The sequence below is a fragment of the Ascaphus truei genome, chromosome 2 (assembly GCF_040206685.1).
Source record: "Ascaphus truei isolate aAscTru1 chromosome 2, aAscTru1.hap1, whole genome shotgun sequence".
Lineage (NCBI taxonomy): Eukaryota > Metazoa > Chordata > Amphibia > Anura > Ascaphidae > Ascaphus > Ascaphus truei.
Window position 1 is genome coordinate 293,077,409 of NC_134484.1, and position 19,312 is coordinate 293,096,720.

The 19,312-nt window shown below is 43.9% G+C and overlaps 1 protein-coding gene across 1 annotated transcript in view; it reads right to left on the reverse strand.

Annotated features, from left to right (window-relative positions):
• Positions 1-19,312, reverse strand: part of LOC142488220 (polycystin-1-like protein 1) — a 128,841-nt gene that overhangs the window by 78,732 nt on the left and 30,797 nt on the right. Inside the window, exons 3-4 of the mRNA XM_075588593.1 lie at positions 16,751-16,869; positions 16,266-16,376 (exon numbers count right to left, since the gene is read on the reverse strand). Coding sequence (XP_075444708.1) covers positions 16,266-16,376; positions 16,751-16,869 — 230 coding nt within the window. The remainder of the gene's footprint in view (positions 1-16,265; positions 16,377-16,750; positions 16,870-19,312) is intronic.

Genomic DNA, 19,312 nt, shown 5'->3' on the forward strand with positions numbered 1-19,312 from the left:
CGTTCAAAACTTCATCACAGAGTTAGAAGTTTCACAGCAAGAGGCTCGCATGCTCAAAACAGAGCTGGAACTCTCACGCCAGGAAGTCTGTGAATTGAAGGATGCTGAGGAAGAGATCCTGACTCATTTAGAAATGGTAAAAAGAGCAAATACAAGCCTGGGACAGAAAAATTCAGACTTGACTAACCAGATCAGTAAAGGTGCTAAGAAGATTCACCAAGCAGGGCAAGTGGAGAAGCAATTGATCCAGGAAAAGCTAGAGGTGCAGGAAGCACTGCAGAATGCAGAGAGGATGCAACGTGTCTCCCTGGAGCAGCACACACAAGCAGCGCACCTATGGCAGAGCTAGCTGCAGGAGCTACATGCAAGTCTGCAAGCGGCCAAGGAGAAGCAGCGAGTGCTACAGGAATGGCTGAGTACCCAGTATGTCCCCACAGAACAGCATGAGGAGCTGAGGGCCACGCTGTACGCCACAAGAGCATCGCTTGGGGCGGAGCTTGGAAGCCAGGTGATTCTGTATGAGAGGGAGCGCGAGAAGGTCCAGAGACTGGAGTAAGAGCTGGAGAAGCAACTCCATCTCCATGAGTCAGTATACCAAGGAGAAAGAAGCCTGGAAAACAGAAGCAACAGGGATACAGGCGACAAAAACTGCAGAGCTCCAAAAATGAAGGAGGCGCTGACGCAAGCCCAGAGCAAGCACAGTGAAGAGGTGAGGGCCCTGAGAGGGGACTTGCAGGATCAAACTGAAGTCCTGCAGATGCAGATTGCTGAGCACAAAATACAGCTCGCCAAGAGGGAGGAGGTGACCGTCCGTCAGGTGGCTTGCCTGACATTGCGCTATGAAACGGAGACCTGGACGAGATACTCGAGGCCCTAAAGACTGAGCATGATGCTATGTTGGACTCTACTGCTGCCCAGCAGGAGGTTTCTCAGCTGAAGTTGGAGAAAAAGGTATTGGCCCAGTCCAAGCGTCTGTATCCCACAGAAACGAATGCCGTGAAGGCAACGGTACCATGAGAACTGGGGACAACGCACAGTTGGAAAATAAGATTACAAAGCTTGAACTGCCTAGGCAAGTGACGAGCTCAAGGAAGAATGACTGCAATACCGTTGAAGTACTACAGTCTACTTTCCCCAAGGCACAGAATGGGAAGACCAAGGTGCTATGGAGTAGCACAGTGGGAATCTAGTCATACTGCAGTGCCCAGGGGACCCAAAGTGGATTCCTTGCCACGAGGGCAGTCACTGTGAAGAGACAGCCGCGAATGAGACGGAAGTGTGCCCATGATTGTAAGAGGAGAAAGACTGCACAGATGGCACAAGACAAGGAGATAGTGAGGTACCAGTCTTCAGGCCCAGATGGCCTGGTAATTACTCGAAAAAGAAAATGTCTAAATTGGAAGGCAAGAAAAAAAAAACGGAAGGGAAGGGCCGAAGTCTGACAAAGAGGTGGGTGCACAGGAATAGTGCACATGCCGCTCACAGGATAATGTTTCACTGGGGGGAGGGACATGTGGTGCCATCGCTGTCCTCTAGGGGCTGAATGGGGCAACTATTGGACTTTTTCACCACAGAGAGTTAATTTAATCCTCCCTAGAGAAAAGCAGCAGCTGAAGCTAATCTGCCTACTCTGAATGACCATGAAGTGCCTTAAGAGAATGGAAGCAGCAAGGCACTGGGAGACAGTTTTCCCCAGAGAAGGGGGAGACAGAGGAGCTCCCCAGCTAATGGAGGCTGGCTAAAGAAGCGTGAGAGACACTGCTGAGAGAGCTGTGCTGTAGCAGGGACATCACCAGATGGACTAAGATAAGCAAGACCCTTTCTATTGTTTACAAAGACTGTGCTGTTACTGTATTGCTTATGCCAGGGCATGTTTTGGGCTGACAACCGGCTTAGCTGGCGGCCCTGATAGTAAAGGCCTGAGAAGTCAGTTAGTTCCCTGAATAGGGTTAGGATTGTATTTGCTTTTCTTAAAGGAACGGTGGGCCTATTCATATTATTTATCCCTGTAAATAAACACCAAGTATAAAGAAATACAGCGTTTCCTGCCTCATTTGGGATAAAAGGGACTGCAATGTGGTGTCGGCATCACAATATATAAATATCTCAAAGAATTGGCAGCGCCAAAGAGTGATAGATAACCAATATGAAACTAATATTTAAAAGAAATGTATCCAAACAGAGGTGAAAAGAGCAAATATATTTTCAATACAAAATTAATACAGTGATAGACAATCTATGATTTGTCATCAAAAATCAGAAAAACATGATATTAAGTGTAAAAATATAGAAGGAAAGATAGTCAATCCAAGGAAAAAATGGGATCTAGGTTAGCCCCAGAGTTCAAGGAGTTAAAGAGGTTTTAAATTAATCCAGTCCAAATAGACTTGCGCTACCGGAGACTCTGGCAGCTCTCAAAAAGGATGAAACTACATGCAGAAGCAATTTTAAAAAGAGAAACAAGAAATCGTGCTCTCCATAGCGTAATAAAGTTTAAACAAATATTTATTTTAAAAGGGAGTACAAGTGGCACTCGTAAGTGTAGAAAAGTTAAAGCATGTAGGTAGTCGCTAGCTAGTTCCAGCAGATGAAGACTGGTTGTCTCAGCAAGTAGTGGGACTGGTATAACCCTCCCGTGAGTGGGGGGTGATCTGATGTGTCCCAGCAGCTTCTCAGTCTCCCTCTATTCAAGACCAGTAAGGAAAATGCATTAGACAGTGAGGCATTTAAAGTAAGCTTTTTAAGGGATAAATACAGTTAGACTTCAGTTAATATACTCACTTTCTTCATGCAAGACCAATAATCTCTGCTGATATGACATGGATCTAATTGCATTCTCTTCACAGGTATGTTCCTGATGTGCAAAACCTGTGTAAAAGACAGACTGACTCTGGCCTTGTAGAATTGATATAAGTATGTTCCTGATGTGCAAAACCTGTGTAAAAGACAGACTGACTCTGGCCTTGTAGAATTGATATAAGTTAGTATGTTTGAATTTAAAAAGTGTTTTTTTTTTCTTTTTAACTCTGTGATGTTAATTGACCAACTGGAACAAGCTGATTGATTGGGGAGGGGGAGGGTCATGTGACTGCTTTATCTGTATAATACCAACACCTTTCCTGCATCTTTGCAGGAACTGCATTAGGCATTAGACAGTGAGGCATTTAAAGTGAGCTTTTTAAGTGATAAATACAGTTAGACTACAGTTTGACTAGAGGTGACTGGGGACTGGATCTACTGCAAACTCTTTTACGCAAGACAACAAACGGTAAACTATTCAGATCACACTATGATCCCAAGCTTGCTAACCTGCCTATTTCAACTCTGTAGAGGGAGAAAGAGGGTGGCCCGGTATTAAAGGGGTTGCACCCCATTTGGCCACCCCTGACCGTACCAGGGAGACAAGGGGTTAACTGGACTGAGGTCCAGAAATGTGATTTAACCCTTGTTATGACCTGTAACTGTATTTTCCCCTGTTCCATTGTAATGTCTGTGTTAGTCAGTGTCTGCATCACACACACTAGAATCCATCCGGGAGCACAAGGGTTAATAGTCCTTTAATGATTATAGCTCTTTGTGAAGTTTTCCCGCCTTTTCAGGCACCATTTTGCATGTTCCCATAAGCCGCCATTAGGGCTCAATGCTTTTTAATGGTGAATCTTGCTGTGAAGTCCGGTTCCTGAGAAGACCAGCAGATGGCGTCCGAGAGGGAGAGCGGCGGTTTCCCATTGAAAGTCTATGGGCTCATTGACTTCAATGGAGAAACCGTCGAAAGAGCTTTTCAGGAATGAGTTGGCTGCCTTCCAAACCGCTTAACCGCAAAGCGGATACAATGTCCTTTAAAAAAGTTAAAATCACTTGAGTCAAGTTCAACGTCAATTAGCGTGGGAATAAACAGTTCTGGGGGCCCTAGAAATAAAATTATTTTTGCCCCTAGTTCCTAGGCTTCCCCCCACTCGACCACAACCGGGTCCCCGAATCCTGGACCCCCGATAAGGGTCGAACCAGATAGAGCAGGTCGCGCCATAGGCTTTGCCGGTGGCGGCAGAAACGGCTCAAAAAAATGACTAGGTGTAAAATGTTGAAATGTGTAAGTCCATATCTCCGGTTCTGGAATGCCCAGAGGGATGGGATTTGGGTGAAATGTAGCCAAGGTTCCGGCTTTAATGCATGCGCATTTCCAGCCCCCTCAGACGGAGTATGGACGACTGTAAAGATTTGTGGATTTTCTCATAGACTTCAATGGCAGCGGTTCCCCATTGAAAGTCTATGGTAGGAAACCCCATTGACTACAACAGCGGAGTTGCTCCATTGAAACCCATGGCGGCGGAGCCCGTTGTTTTCAATGGGGATTTAGTGAAAAGCTGAGATTTCTTTTTCAGTGGAGATTTTTGTATTAAAATGATTTAATGTGCATTTGTGTAACTCCGGTTCCTTAGGTCGTAGCAAGTCGCTTTTTGGACCATATGGTGTCCCAGTTCTGGCAATGCGAACTGGGAAGTTTGGACTTGCCAGACCCAACGGAACCGGATATTTTAATACGTATATATTTTATGCTTTATATTGTGTTTTAAGGTGTGGATAAGTTCCAGAGGAAATTCTTTTGGCCATAAGGTAGCAGATGGCCCTAGGAGACGACCCAATGTCTAGGACTTAAGTATTGTTCAAAGGATTTTGTCACCCTCACTGTTTACTTGAGGCACAAACCAGAGCAGTCTTTAAGTGTCCCACTTCACACCTTTCAACAAAGGTTTTCCTGCCAGAACTCCAAATGATAGACTGGCTGGCATTCCTGATGCAAATGTGGGGCTTCAGAAATGAGACCCCAGAGTTCTACTGCGCTTGTGCCAACTAGCAGGGGGCATGGATCAGAATGCTTTCACACGTTAGTGAGTGGCTGGAGATAATTAAAAACCAATCCCCTGTGCTTAAGGTTAACAATAGAGGGACAAAAGATATATAAACTGCTGTTCCCTATATTCCTTTGTTCTTCATGTTGTTCATGTTTTGCAAGTTCTTCAAGTGTTCAGTCTGTTCTATACCATCTTGTTTGCTGAGAGAAACGCTATGCACTGTCTTCCTGCCAGAGGTCTTTTCATGCTTTTGGGTGTCTTGATGACTATGAAGAGTGCTGTATGAACTGCCAGTCCAGCTGTGACTGCTTCATCATTTCCATTTTACGTAAGTGTCTATATTTTGCCTGTTATTTGTATAATCTGTTGTGTTCACCTTTATCAAGGAATAAATTATATTTTATCATATCTAAGTCTCGTCCCAGTTCAAACCCAGGTATATATATATATTTATATATAGTTTTGGTGTAAATTACAACCTGTCACAAGCTACCGTGACAAACTCCCCACCCCTTTACAACTTCTTTCACTGCAGTCTCTCCCAAAACTGACTGCACAATACACTGAAACCCTGAACTGACTTTAGCATTGCAATACAGCTAAACATTTGACAAGGAACAGGCACACACCTGCTGTTTAGTCTGCTCACACTCACTCAGCTCACAACAGCTCCTTGCAGCACTGCCTACCTCTGGCATCATGAACCTGCTATGTATTTTAACTTTTTTCTTTCTCCTGGCCTCATGGAGATGTTACTCCCTCTATCCACTACAAACTCCTCCATCCTGGCCCACACCCAACATCACCATACACCCTGGACTACTCAAAAGCCTTGCACTATCTACTGAATGTTGGTGGAGAACTCTAAAAACCAGCACACCAACCACTGCTCACTCAAATGGCAAACACCACAAATCTACAATTTGCAAACAACTAACCAAATTTCTACTCATACTATTACTCTCTTTAGCAGGTGATATTGAACCTAACCCAGGTCCTCCCATTTCAGCTCTGTCCCATGCCCCTGAGAATTCCACCTTTAAATTCCAAACAGGACTATCTGTCGCCCATATAAACAGCCGGAGCCTGCTGCCCAAACTGGACGAACTAAGGGCCTTATGCATAAACCCAAAGCCATCGTTCTTACAGAAACTTGGCTATCCCTTAAAACCCCTGATGCAAATATTGCCATTCAGGGATACTCCATTTTTAGGAGAGATAGGTCAAAGAGAGGAGGAGGGGTATTATTTTATATTGCAGACACATTACAATTTACACTGCTAAATTGCCCACCAAGCCCACCCTCTTTTGAAATTCTAATTGGCAAAATCTGCCTCCCCTTTTCTAAGCCCATCTTGCTTGCTGGCATCTACCGCCCCCCTAAAGCCCCTCTGCAATCCTTGACTGATATCACCCAATTTCTTGACTCCATTTCCTCTCTGAATGAGAAGAGTGAGCTGCTAGTTCTTGGGGATTTCAACTTCAATTGGCTTGACCCTAAAAACCACAAAATCCAGATACAACTCAAGTCACTTAACCTATCGCAACACATTTCCCAACCCACACGGATAAACCTGAAATCGCATAACCATTCCTTGCTTGACTGGATTCTCTCCTCAAACCCCAGCAGAATCCAATCCTCTGGCATCCTTCCTGATATTTTCAGTGACCATGCAATAGTGTACTGTGTAAGGAAAATTAAACCGCCCCATTCAAGCCCTAAAGTTCTCCTCACTAGAACATTTAAAAACTTTAACAAACAACAGTTTCTGGGTGACCTTACCAACTGCCCATGGCACAGAATCGATTTAATTCCCGACCCTGATTCTGCGCTCGACTATTTCCAATCCGAGCTCTTAAAACTCTGCGATACCCATGCTCCACTACGCAAAATAAGGGTACGGGGGGCCCACCTTCCATGGGTTACACCTGACCTTATAGCACTCTACCAGTTCAAGGATGCCTTGTGGAAAAGCTACAAAGTAACTGGCACTACCAAGAATCTCAATCACTACAGATGCATGCGGAACATGTGCACAAGGCAAACAAGGCATGCAAAAGCACAATATTACTCTGACTATCTCCACCAGAACACATCAAACCCAGCTAACTTCTGGAAGGTTATCAACAATATATTCCAGCCTCCTAACCATCAACAACCAAGTAATATCACTAAGGGGGATATTACTCTGACAAACCCCACTGACATTGCAAATGCATTCAATGATTACATTGTGGGGTGTGCCACTAACTTATTAGCGAAACGCAGCCCAAACCACAAAACTGAATCTCATCCTGGGAGTATCCCTACAGTCCCACCCCCTCCCAACACTGCCCACAATTTTCAATTTGGCCCAGTATCTGAAGAGGAGATTACTCAATCGCTCCTCAAAACTAAAACTAAGCAGCCAATGTGGACCTGACTTACTACAATCTAGGTTCCTACGACTTGGTGCCCCAGCCATTGCCAAACCAATTGCGTCCATAGTCAACTCTATCCTGTCTGCAGGCCATATCCCTAAGACCTGGAAAACTGCCAGAGTTGTCCCAATCTTCAAAAGTGGGGACAAAAACACTGTCTCCTACTACAGACCAATCTCACTTCTCCCAATTCTATCCAAAGTCATGGAAAAATGTGTCCACTCCCAATTAAGCTATTTCTACACCAAGACAAATTTCCCTAGCCAATTCCAATCTGGATTTCGCCCCAAACACTCCACCGTAACTACCCTGCTAAAAGTTTGCAATGAAATCCAGTGTGGAATGGAACGGGGACAACTCACTGGTGCAGTATTCCTAGATTTTGCAAAGGCTTTTGACACAGTCGATCATGCTATCCTGCTTAACAAACTCCAGAGCTCTAGAATAGGGAAACATGCTTTAAACTGGTTTCAGTCCTACCTATCAGGAAGATCCCAACATGTGTCCATTTCAGGCTCTAACTCCAACCCCCTGGATATCACCTGTGGTGTCCCGCAAGGCTCTGTTCTGGGGCCCCTACTCTTCTCAGTGTTCATTAATGATCTTCCCACAGCTTGTAAGAAAGCCTCAATACACATGTATGCAGATGACACAATCCTATATGCACACAGTCATAGCCTCTCTGACTTTCAACACATACTTCAGTCTGACTTTTTGAGACTCGAAAACTGGATTTCCCAAAACAAACTGTTTTTAAACACTGACAAGACTGTAACAATGGTATTTGGGACCAAGACTAAATTTGTAAAGCTTCCAGTGACTGAGCTCCTGATTCGAACCAACGCTAACACCACCCTAACACCTGTCACTAGTTTTAAATACCTGGGCTTATGGTTTGACTCCCACTTAACATTCGGGATGCACATTGATACCCTGACAACCAAGACCTATGCCAAACTAGGGTTACTTTACAGGAACAAACCCTCCCTAAGTCTCCTGGTCAGAAAGCGTATCGCACAGCTGATGCTAATGCCAATTATTGACTATGGAGACATAGTATATGGCTCGGCTCCTCAAACCCACCTTAGCAAACTTGTCACCCTCTACAATTCAATTTGTCGTTTTGTTCTCCAATGCAACTACAACACACATCACTGCGAAATGCTCAAAGAACTAGATTGGTCAACACTAGAGTCTAGGCGCAAAGTTCACCTTTCCTGTCTTGCCTTTAAATTCTTCTTGGGCGAGCTACCCAGCTACCTGAACAAGCTCCTCACCCCTATCACCTGAGATCAGACTCCAAAAGACTATTCATGGTCCCAAGGCTCAACAAAGTATCCGGAAGTTCCCCCTTCTCCTTCCGTGCACCCCAAAACTGGAACAATCTACCGGAGACTCTCACATCCACCACCAGTTTAAGTTCTTTCAAATCTAAGGCTGTCTCACATTTTAACCTGGTCTGTAACTGTTGCATACGCTCATAATATACATTTTCTTTAACTGTGCACGCAATGTCTTGTATATAATGTATACCCTGTTCATTTATGTAACTGTACTTGTAACCATGTACTATTTGTTTTACTCTGTGCCCAGGACATACTTGAAAACGAGAGGTAACTCTCAATGTATTACTTCCTGGTAAAATATTTTATAAATAAATAAATAATCAATCCTTGGCTAATAAAACCCTTTTGGCCCTGGCCCCCCAGTCGGCAGTGTTGCAAGTCCCATTTCACACACCACGAGCCCCCCCAATTTAACACCTCTTGAGCCCCCTATATTTCCCTCCCTCTTCCCATGTATTACCCCACTCAATCCCTGCCCCTCACCTCACATGTATTTCTCTCCTCTGCATCTCACTCGTACTCCCTCTTTTCCTCTGACTCATCCTTTATTTCCTCTCCCCCTCCCCCCTGCGTCAATTACCCCACTCTCACTCAATCACTGTCCTGACACTCCCTCCCCCTCACACAATTCTCCCCACAAAATATATACCAAATAAACCCACCCCCAATTACATACAAAAAAAATAAAATTCCCACCCAATATATATATATATATATATATTGTGACAGGGTCATTGACTCCGTGTATGTGAATAGGAGATGGCAGTATGCATGCTATCCAGTAAACGAGGGGTTAACTCAGCTTGTTAAGCAGACCACAGGTGATTTGAATTAAGCTCCTTCACCTGCTTTAAAAACAGGAAGAGAAAATACCTCTGGGGCGGCAGTCTCTCTCTCTGAGGCATAGAGGGAAGACAGAGGAGTATTAAGACAGACACAAGCTGCCCAAAGCGATCCTGTACCAAGAGGGAAGAATAAAGCTCCCAGGTAAGGAGCCAACTGCGTTTGCTGTACTTTATTGGGCTGGAATAGGTTAGCTAGCCAGCCAGATAGTTAGCCTGCACTTTTGTTTAGCTAGTACCCCGACCGGGGTTAGGATTTTGTTTCGTTTCAATTTTAAAGGGACAGTGTACCCATTGTTTAGTTACCGTTTTGGACAAATAAACCCATCAGCATTATTTCACCGGAAAAGACGTGTTGTCTCCTCACTTACCACGACCACCCTGCCACACGTGGTGTCAGAAGTGGGATGTCAAACACCCTGTAAAAGGGGCGGAGCTACAGATTGCGTCTGGTGGAAACTGTCCACGCGGTAGCTGCCACTATGGAGAACGTTGTGAAGGCCTTAGTACACAGCACTGCTGTCCAGCAAGAAGCTAACAAACAGGGACAGGACAGCACGGCTGCACAACGCGAGACGACCCGGTTATTTGCAGCCCAGCTTGATGTTGTTGCAGAGACACAGAAGCAGCTGATTGAGCAGCTGACCCAGAATGGGCTTGTCAAGTACGGCCCCGACGCGGCCCGTCCAGGCAAACGAGTACCTACAGAAAATGACGCCGCACGATGACGTCGAGGGATACCTCAGGTCCTTTGAGCGAATCGCTTCCCGGGAAAGGTGGGCCCACTCCAAATGGGCTGGGATTATCGCACCCTTTCTACTGGGGGAAGCCCAAAAAGCATATTGTGACCTTGATGAAGAAGCCGCAGCAGACTATGACTGTCTGAAAAGCGAAATCCTTGCAAGGATTTGTGTGACTCCCGCAGTTTGTGTACAGAGGTTCCATAAGTGGAAATACCAGGAACAGAAGCCGCCCAGATCCCAGTTATGGGATTTGAGTCACCTAGCGTCTAAGTGGCTAAAACCAGAGGAACATAGCCCGGCACGGATCCTTGAGATGGTGGTGTTGGACCGCTTCATTCGAGCGTTACCCCAGGACCTTCAACAGTGGGTGGGACAGGGAGATACCCTCTCTTGTGATGCCATGGTAGGCGCAGTGGAGCAGTTTCTGGCTACCCGTGAACTGTCACGCCCCACTCGCACCAACTACAACCCACGTCCCAACACGACCAGTAGAGGCCAGCGCTTGCGCCAGGACCCACGACCTTTTGCACGATTTGAGCGGGTGGAAGAAAACCCAGATAGTGACAGAAACTCTAAATTTCAGAAAGGGTTTCAAAAACGAACTGGGCAAATTGTTTGTTTTGAGTGTGGGGAGACGGGGCATATTAAGGCTCACTGCCCACAGTTGTCTGAGCCAATGGAGTGTGCATATGATTCTGTGAAATCTGAATTTTGTGGAGTGGTGGGTATGACCCGCGAGGGAAAACGTACCCACAACTTCCTCACCACGGTGATGTTAAATGGAAAACCAGTCTCCCGCACTGGTAGACTCAGGGAGCAATATTAACTTGGTATCCGGGAAGTTGGTTAAGCCTCTCCGGTTACCCCAGGGTGAGAAGTTGCGGGTATTATGTGTACATGGGTGTACGCTTCCGTACACCACGACTCTGATAAAAGTAAAGGTCGAGGGGCAAGTCATCGAAACTATGGCAGCAATTGTACCAAAGTTACCCCATTCCCTAGTGTTAGGCTGTAATTTCCCTGGTTTTGACACCCTGGTCAGAGGACAGCTCACCTTGAACAATCCTACACCAGATGAGCTTTTTCCATTTACAGACCCGGAATTAGTTGCCGAGGTGTCTAAAACCCCTAAGTCAAAACGAGAACGTAGGACCGAAAAAAAAAGAGGTACACCCCCACCCCAGTTAGCACTGGTCATTACTCCTAACGGAGAGAGACCAGAGGGAGAAGAGTTGTCCGAGACAGGGCCTGTTGATGCTCAGGTATATGAGTTACCCGTGGAGGTAACCGACCAAACTCCCGATGAGGAAGGTTTTGGAAATCTAGAACTGTCCTTAACTAACTTTGGTAGAGAACAGGCTAATGATCCCCAGTTGAAAAATGGGTTTAGCCAGGCGGTAGAAGTTAATGGGGTCCCAGTAGAAGGAACCACAAAGGAATCCTATCCATATTTCTATATTAAGAATGATTTGTTATACCATGTGAGCCAAGAGGAGGGCCAAGAAATAGAAAAATTGTTGGTACCCAGATCATTAGTGAGGAAGGTCCTAGAGCTAGCACACTCTCATTTGTTGGGGGGTCATCTGGGCATAGAGAAGACACAGCAAAGAATCCTAAAAAGGTTTTACTGGCCAGGGATATATAATGCAGTAAAGAGATTCTGTGCCTCTTGTCCCGAGTGTCAGTTGACAGCCCTCCGACCAAGTTTGAGGGTACCATTGATCCCTATGCCTATTATTGAGGTCCCATTTGAGAGGATTGCCATGGATATAGTGGGTCCCTTGGAAAAATCTGCCAAGGGTCATCAGTACATTCTGGTGATCCTAGACTATGCCACTCGATATCCAGAGGCACTACCTACCTTTACGTAACACTTCCTCCAAAGCTATAGCTAAGGAATTGTTACAGGTATTTTCCCGACTCGGGATACCAAAATAAATTTTGACAGATCAGGGTACCCCATTTACATCTAAGCTTATGCGAGACTTATGTGTAGAGCTAAAAATACAGTCCCTAAGAACCTCTGTGTACGGGGTTTTCCCCATTTGAACTCCTGTATGGGAAACGCCCAAGAGGGATTCTGGATAGCCTCAAAGAAGAGTGGGAGCAACAAGCTGTGCCAGGGGAAAAATGTCATCCAATTTGTGGAAGATTTGAAAGACCGTATTGCGCATATTACCTCCATAGTCAGACAGCATCTAGAAGAGGCACAGAGGGCCCAATGGAACCTTTACAACAGACAGGCTACGGTTCGTAACTTCCGACCTGGGGACCGAGTAATGGTCCTTGTTCCCACGGCCGAAAGCAAGCTGTTATCACATTGGCAGGGGCCATACACTACCGACACACTTTATTGAAGTGTGGTCGGTACCGCAAGCCGGGAAATCTCCCGGCTTGCTAGTGGCCGCCCCTCGGCGTGCCGCGCGTCATAGACGCGCGGTCACACGTCATCGGGAGCGTGCGCCCCCTGCACGCGTGTCCAGGGGCTCCCCGAGGGAGCCCTGGTGTCCCGCGATCGCGGGACAGCGGCAGGGGGTTCCGGGGGACCCGGCGGACCCGGCAGCGGTAGGGAGAGCGCCCCGATCGGAGGGCGCTCTTCCGCTGCTTCGGCGCGCGCCCGTCACACTCGGGCGCGCGCCAGGCTACTGCTGCGGCACAGAACGGGCAAATGCTCGAATAAACTGTGCCGCAGCAGTATGAGGTTCTAGAACAGGTCGGCCCGGTGAATTATAAAATTCGACAGCCAGACCGGAGGAAGGTAGAGCAGATCTATCACATAAATCTATTAAAAGCCTGGAAGGATAGAGAGGTATGTCTGTCCGTAGTAGCTAACGAATTCAGGAAAGGGGAGGAACCACTTGTTCAAATATCGTCAGAACTTACGCCTGAACAACACAGAGAAGCTGTAGATTTGGTAAAGAGGAACAGAGATGTCTTTTCCAGCATACCAGGGAAAACTAGGATGGTTTCTCATGATATCGTCACCAAGCCTGGGGTAGTCATTAAGATAAGACCTTATAGAATCCCAGAAGCTAGAAGAGGGGCTATTCAGTCAGAGGTAAAGAAAATGCTAGATCTAGGCATAATTGAGGAGTCCCATAGTCAATGGTCCAGCCCTATTGTCTTGGTACCTAAGCCAGATGGGACAATACGGATCTGTAACGACTTTAGAAAAGTAAACGAAGTCTCGAAGTTTGATGCCTATCCTATGCCACGGGTAGACGAGTTAATTGAGAAGTTGGCGAGGGCACGTTTTCTAACCACTTTAGATCTTAAAAAGGGTTATTGGCAAATCCCCTTAACGAGGTCAGCAAAAGAGAAAACGGCCTTCTCCACACCTGATGGTCTATTTCAGTATACTGTTTTACCCTTTGGTCTTCATGGGGCGCCTGCAACCTTCCAAAGGTTGATGAATAAGTTGCTACACCCACACTCTAACTACGCCTCAGCGTACTTAGACGATGTAGTAATTCATAGTCCAGATTGGGACTCACATCTAGTAAAGGTTGAAGCAGTGTTAAGAACCTTTCGGGAGGCGGGTCTTACAGCCAATCCAGCTAAATGTTCAGTCGGCCTAGCAGAGGCAAAATATATTGGCTATGTTGTGGGAAGGGGGACAGTAAAACCCCAGCTCAATAAAGTTGAGGCCATTGAGAGTTGGCCCTGTCCCCTTAAAAAGAAACAGGTTAGGACGTTTCTGGGCATTGTAGGTTACTACAGGCGATTTATACCCTATTATGCAACCCGGGCTGCACAGCTTTCATATCTAGTAAAGGCAAAGGCACCTGATGTTGTAAAATGGAACGGTAATGCGGAGACCGCATTTGTAGACCTACGCACAACGCTCTGTAGTCACCCAGTCTTGGTAGCCGCGGATTTTAAAAGGAGTTTTTTTTTGCAAACGGACGCCTCCGAAGTAGGTCTCGGAGCTGTACTGTCCCAGTTTGTAGGAGAAGAGGAACACCCGGTCCTCTATTTAAGTCGCAAATTGTGTCCCCGCGAACAAAGATATGCCACAGTGGAAAAAGAGTGTCTGGCCGTAAGTTGGGCAACAGACACATTGAAATATTACCTTTTAGGCAGGTCTTTTACACTCATAACAGATCACGCACCACTACAGTGGATGCACAGAAATAAAGAAAAGAACTCGAGAGTTACCCGTTGGTTCCTGTTGTTACAACCTTTTAACTTTACGATCCAACATCTGCCAGGCATACTGCACGGTAATGCTGATGCACTCTCTAGGGTGCACAGTCTCGGTGCACAGGCCGCTCCACTCAGTAACATTACGCTGGGAAGGGGGATATGTGACAGGGTCATTGACTCCGTGTATGTGAATAGGAGATGGCAGTATGCATGCTATCCAGTAAACGAGTGGTTAACTCAGCTTGTCAAGCAGACCACAGGTGATTTGAATTAAGCTCCTTCACCTGCTTTAAAAACAGGAAGAGGAAATACCTCTGGGACGGCAGTCTCTCTCTCTGAGGCATAGAGGGAAGACAGAGGAGTGTTAAGACAGACACAAGCTGCCCAAAGCGATCCTGTACCAAGAGGGAAGAATAAAGCTCCCAGGTAAGGAGCCAACTGCATTTGCTGTACTTAATTGGGCTGGAATATGTTAGCTAGCCAGCCAGATAGTTAGCCTGCACTTTTGTTTAGCTAGTACCCCGACCGGGGTTAGGATTTTGTTTCGTTTCAATTTTAAAGGGACAGTGTACCCATTGTTTAGTTACCGTTTTTGGACAAATAAACCCATCAGCATTATTTCACCGGAAAAGACGTGTTGTCTCCTCACTTACCACGGCCATCCTGCCACAATATATAATATATATATATATATATATATATGATACCGGTTGGAGCACGACATCAAGGGACAGCGCTCAGGTAAGTTGATCACACACGTTCTTTGTATTGGTATTGGTTTTTGTGTCTTTTTCAATACAAAGAACTTGTGATCAACTTACCTGAATGCTGTTCTTTGATGTCATGCTTCAACCAGTATCGCATGGTCTATTACTGTGTTATGGGATAAGCACCTAACTTTGTTTACTTTCAAGTGGAGTGCCGGCTGTTTTTTGGTTAAATGTACAGTATATATCTATCCCCATACATATTTTCAAAAAAACAATACATGTGAAACCCACCCAAATACATATAAGCCCCCCCCCACCCATTAAATATAAATAAAAACCACTGCGATCTCTGAAGGAAACATTAGACAAGTTTTCAAAAGCGTGCTAAAGACTATATAGTGCAGAATCACCATAGAAAGAATGCCAGGGCTTTTTAAAAAGCTGCATATGTACACATGTGTACCTTAAAGCAGGGGTGCACAAAGTTTCTGACAGGCGCTCCACTGTCTCCTTTCCGGCTCCTCCCCCCCTCTCTAACTGCACAGCTCCGGCGTCAAATGACGCTGCTTGGTCATGTGATGTCATGTGACCCCGCGGCGTAATTTCACGCCAGGTTGCCGTACTTCTTTTTTCAAACCTCATCTACTATGTAACTATGTTGCCATGGAGACGCATCGATGGAAGGGACGTAAAAGTTACAGAGGCCTCACACGATCCCCGGCATTTATTGTAAATGCTTTCTTGGCCCAAATGTATATGATTTATGGGCTTATGGGATTTCTTGGAACTGCATGTGGTTGTGTCAGTGTTTTTTAATCCCACCTTTAATTAGATTGTAAGCTCCTCGGAGCAGGGACTCCTCATCCTTAATGTTACATTTATGTCTGAAGCACTTATTCCTATGACCTGTTATTTATATTATTTGTTATTTATATGATTACCACGTGTATTACTACAGTGAAGCGCTATGTACATTTATGGCGCTATATACATAAAGACATACAATACAATACACCTCACACTGCACCATAATATAAGAGCACATTCCTTAAAATGTTATGGATGCAATACAACTCAACAGTAAATAGTCACTTACAGATTTAGGCATGAAAGGATTTCCCTGGTCAGAGACATTTACCATGTACAGTATACAGTACAGTAAGTATTTTAAATCCATTTTTGAAATACAAATATCATTACATACCTGGTAAATTCATTTCTTACTGCTTGGTTTAAATAAAATTCATCATGGGAAAACTTTCCCACTGTTATGAAAATGAGTATTAAAGTCATGATGCCATACATAATAAACTCCCTGGAAAGAAAACATATATTGGTTAAAAGCCTATTGATTTCAATGGAACTAAACAGATTTTTGACGAGACACATTAAACGCTTAGTAGTAATTATTCTCAAAGCACTTAAGGCCTGTGCACAAATAATACACAATGGGCATCCTTAGAGAAAGTGAGGATAACTTAATTTTTATATTTTAGATTTCAGATTGTCGAGATCAAATAGAGTAGAAACACTTTCAATATTTTAAAATGATATTGTAAATATTAAACAGTCTGAAAATGTTATACAAACACAGTACACGATGCTAAATAATTCTGGTGCAGTACAAGTATATTTTCCTAAACAGTGAAGACTTGGATTAAAAAGAACTTCAGATTACATTTACTGTACCTAAATGTTTGCTGAATGAGTGTTTTCTTCCTAATTTTGTCTTTGGTCATTTTAAGCTGGGCAGGAGTGGGAGGACGAGCCAGGCGTAAGTATCGTGCCCTCTTCCGGGCAGCAAGGATCTGTTTGAATATTTATTTAACCATAATTAATACATGTTGAACTTTGATTTGCTAAACATGTTGCATAGTTACATAGATATATTTCACCAGCACAAAAGGAAAGGGTTCTTTACAGTAAGGGCAGTTAAAATGTGGAATTCATTACCAATGGAGACTGTGATGGCAGATACATTAGATTTGTTCAAAAAAAAGATTGGACATCATTTTAGATAGAAAGGTATACAGAGGCAAAGAATTTGTTTCATTCCTCTGCTTTTTCCTTATCTCCAATAATCTGTCTACTCATCTCACACTGAAAGGGTCCTATATTTTCTTTTCTCATTTTTTTGTTATTAACGTACTTAAAGAACATTTTAGGGTTGACCTTACTTTCTAGTGCAATCCTTTTTGCATTATCCATTTTTGCTAATTTGATTGCCATTTTGCAATTTTTGTTACATTCATTTTAATTCTGATACAATGTCTTCCGTCCCTTCTGACTTAAAGAATCTAAACGCCTGTTCTTGTCCATTTCCTCCCCTACCTGTTTATTTAGCAACATTGATAAGTGTGCTTTTCTAACAATGTTTTAAAGACTGCCCATTTATCTTCTAAATTTTTCCCTGCAAAAACATAATCCCAATGTATTACTTGTAGATTAGACCTCAGTTTATTAACATTTGCCTTTCTAAAGTTTCAGGACTTTGTTGAACCCAAGTAATCTGTTTTTTGATAATTTATTTCAAATGAGACCATGTTATGATCACTGTTGCCCAAATGTTCAAGGACTTGAATATTTGTTATTACCTCTACATTGTTTGATATGACCAAATCCAGTACTGCCCCTCTCCTGGTTGGTTCCTCAATAATTTAGGTCATATAATTGTCTTTAAGCACCCCCAAAAACCTGTTTCCTTTTGTTGTAATGCTAATCTCATTGCCCCAGTCTATGTCTGGATAATTAAAATTACCCATTATGCAAACATGACACAGTTTTGATGCCTTCTCCATTTGCCAAAGTATTTTAGCTTCCTCAATCTCACAGATATTTGGTGGTTTATAGCATATTCCCACAAACATTTTCTTTATACTTTTACCTCCACTGCTAATTTCTATCCACAAGGTCTCTACATTTTCATAATTCCCTTCATAAACATCATCTCTTATAATAGGTTTTAGATCCGGTTTAACATATAAACATACTCTACCTCCCCTTCTATTAGTTTGATTAATCCGGAAAAGGGAATAATCCTCTAAATTAACTGTCCAGTCATGAGTTTCATCCCACCATGTTTCAGTAATGCCTATGATATCATACTGCTCCCTTGCAGCTATTAATTCAAGCTCCCCCATTTTCTGTCAGGCTTCTTGCATTAGCAAGCATGCATTTAAGTTTTTTTTCAGCCTGCGCTATTATCTTATCTGCTCCTTCCTTTCTGCGCCCACTTGGTTTTGTCTTTAAGTTTTCTAGTATTATCTGTATTTACTATGGGTGTCCCACTGCTTGTCAAACTCACACTTGCCTCCATTCTACCTCCATATTCCCTTGTATCCTCCTCTATTGTATTTAGTTTGTTATCTGTTTAATTCCCCTCCCCCCCCCCATCCCAGTTTAAAATCTCCTCCAACCTTTTAAGCTTTCTCCACCCTAGCACAGAAGACCCCTCTTCATTGAGGTGCAATTCGTCCCTAGAATATAGATGGCACCTCTCAGAAAATGAGTATACATGGGAAGGATGTTGATCCAGGGATTCATCTGATCGCCAATTCTTGGAGTCAGGAAGGAATTTATTTCCCCTTATGAGATATCAATGGATGATATGACTCTGGGTTTTTTTGTTTGCCTTCCTCTGGATCAACATGTAAGTATAGATATAGGATAAAGTATCTGTTGTCTAAATTTAGCATAGGTTGAACTTGATGGATGTACGTCTTTTTTCCAACCTCATCTACTATGTAACTATGTAACTATTTATTGCTGAGGCACCACATAGTGTTAAACTTGCCAACCAGACGCACTTTTTTTTATAATATTGTTTAATTTTAAGTTCCATCAATAGGCATTATTTTTTTAAAGGTTTATAGATCACAAGATGCAATACACCCTAACTAACCTCAATTATTTTTTTACAGGATTGGAACCGGAGCGTACTTCAGAGTTGAACCAGACAATTTCAGCTCCAGGGACCACCAAGTTCTCTAAATACTTACTGGTGAAGTTAGCTGTATTACTTTCTTGTTAATTTAAATGGGTATCCAAATAGGAAGCCACAATCAGTAATGTTGCAGCTTCGTAGTATCCATTTTGTTCCCCTGAGACTGATTTAAAACCTGTAATTTCACCTGTACATATTTTGAAGGTCACCAGAGCTCAAAATATTGGTATTTTCTCATGGTTCTGTGACAATGCTCATCTCCAATCAGGAAGCGGACGCCAATTAACAGACCAGAGCCCAGGGACAGA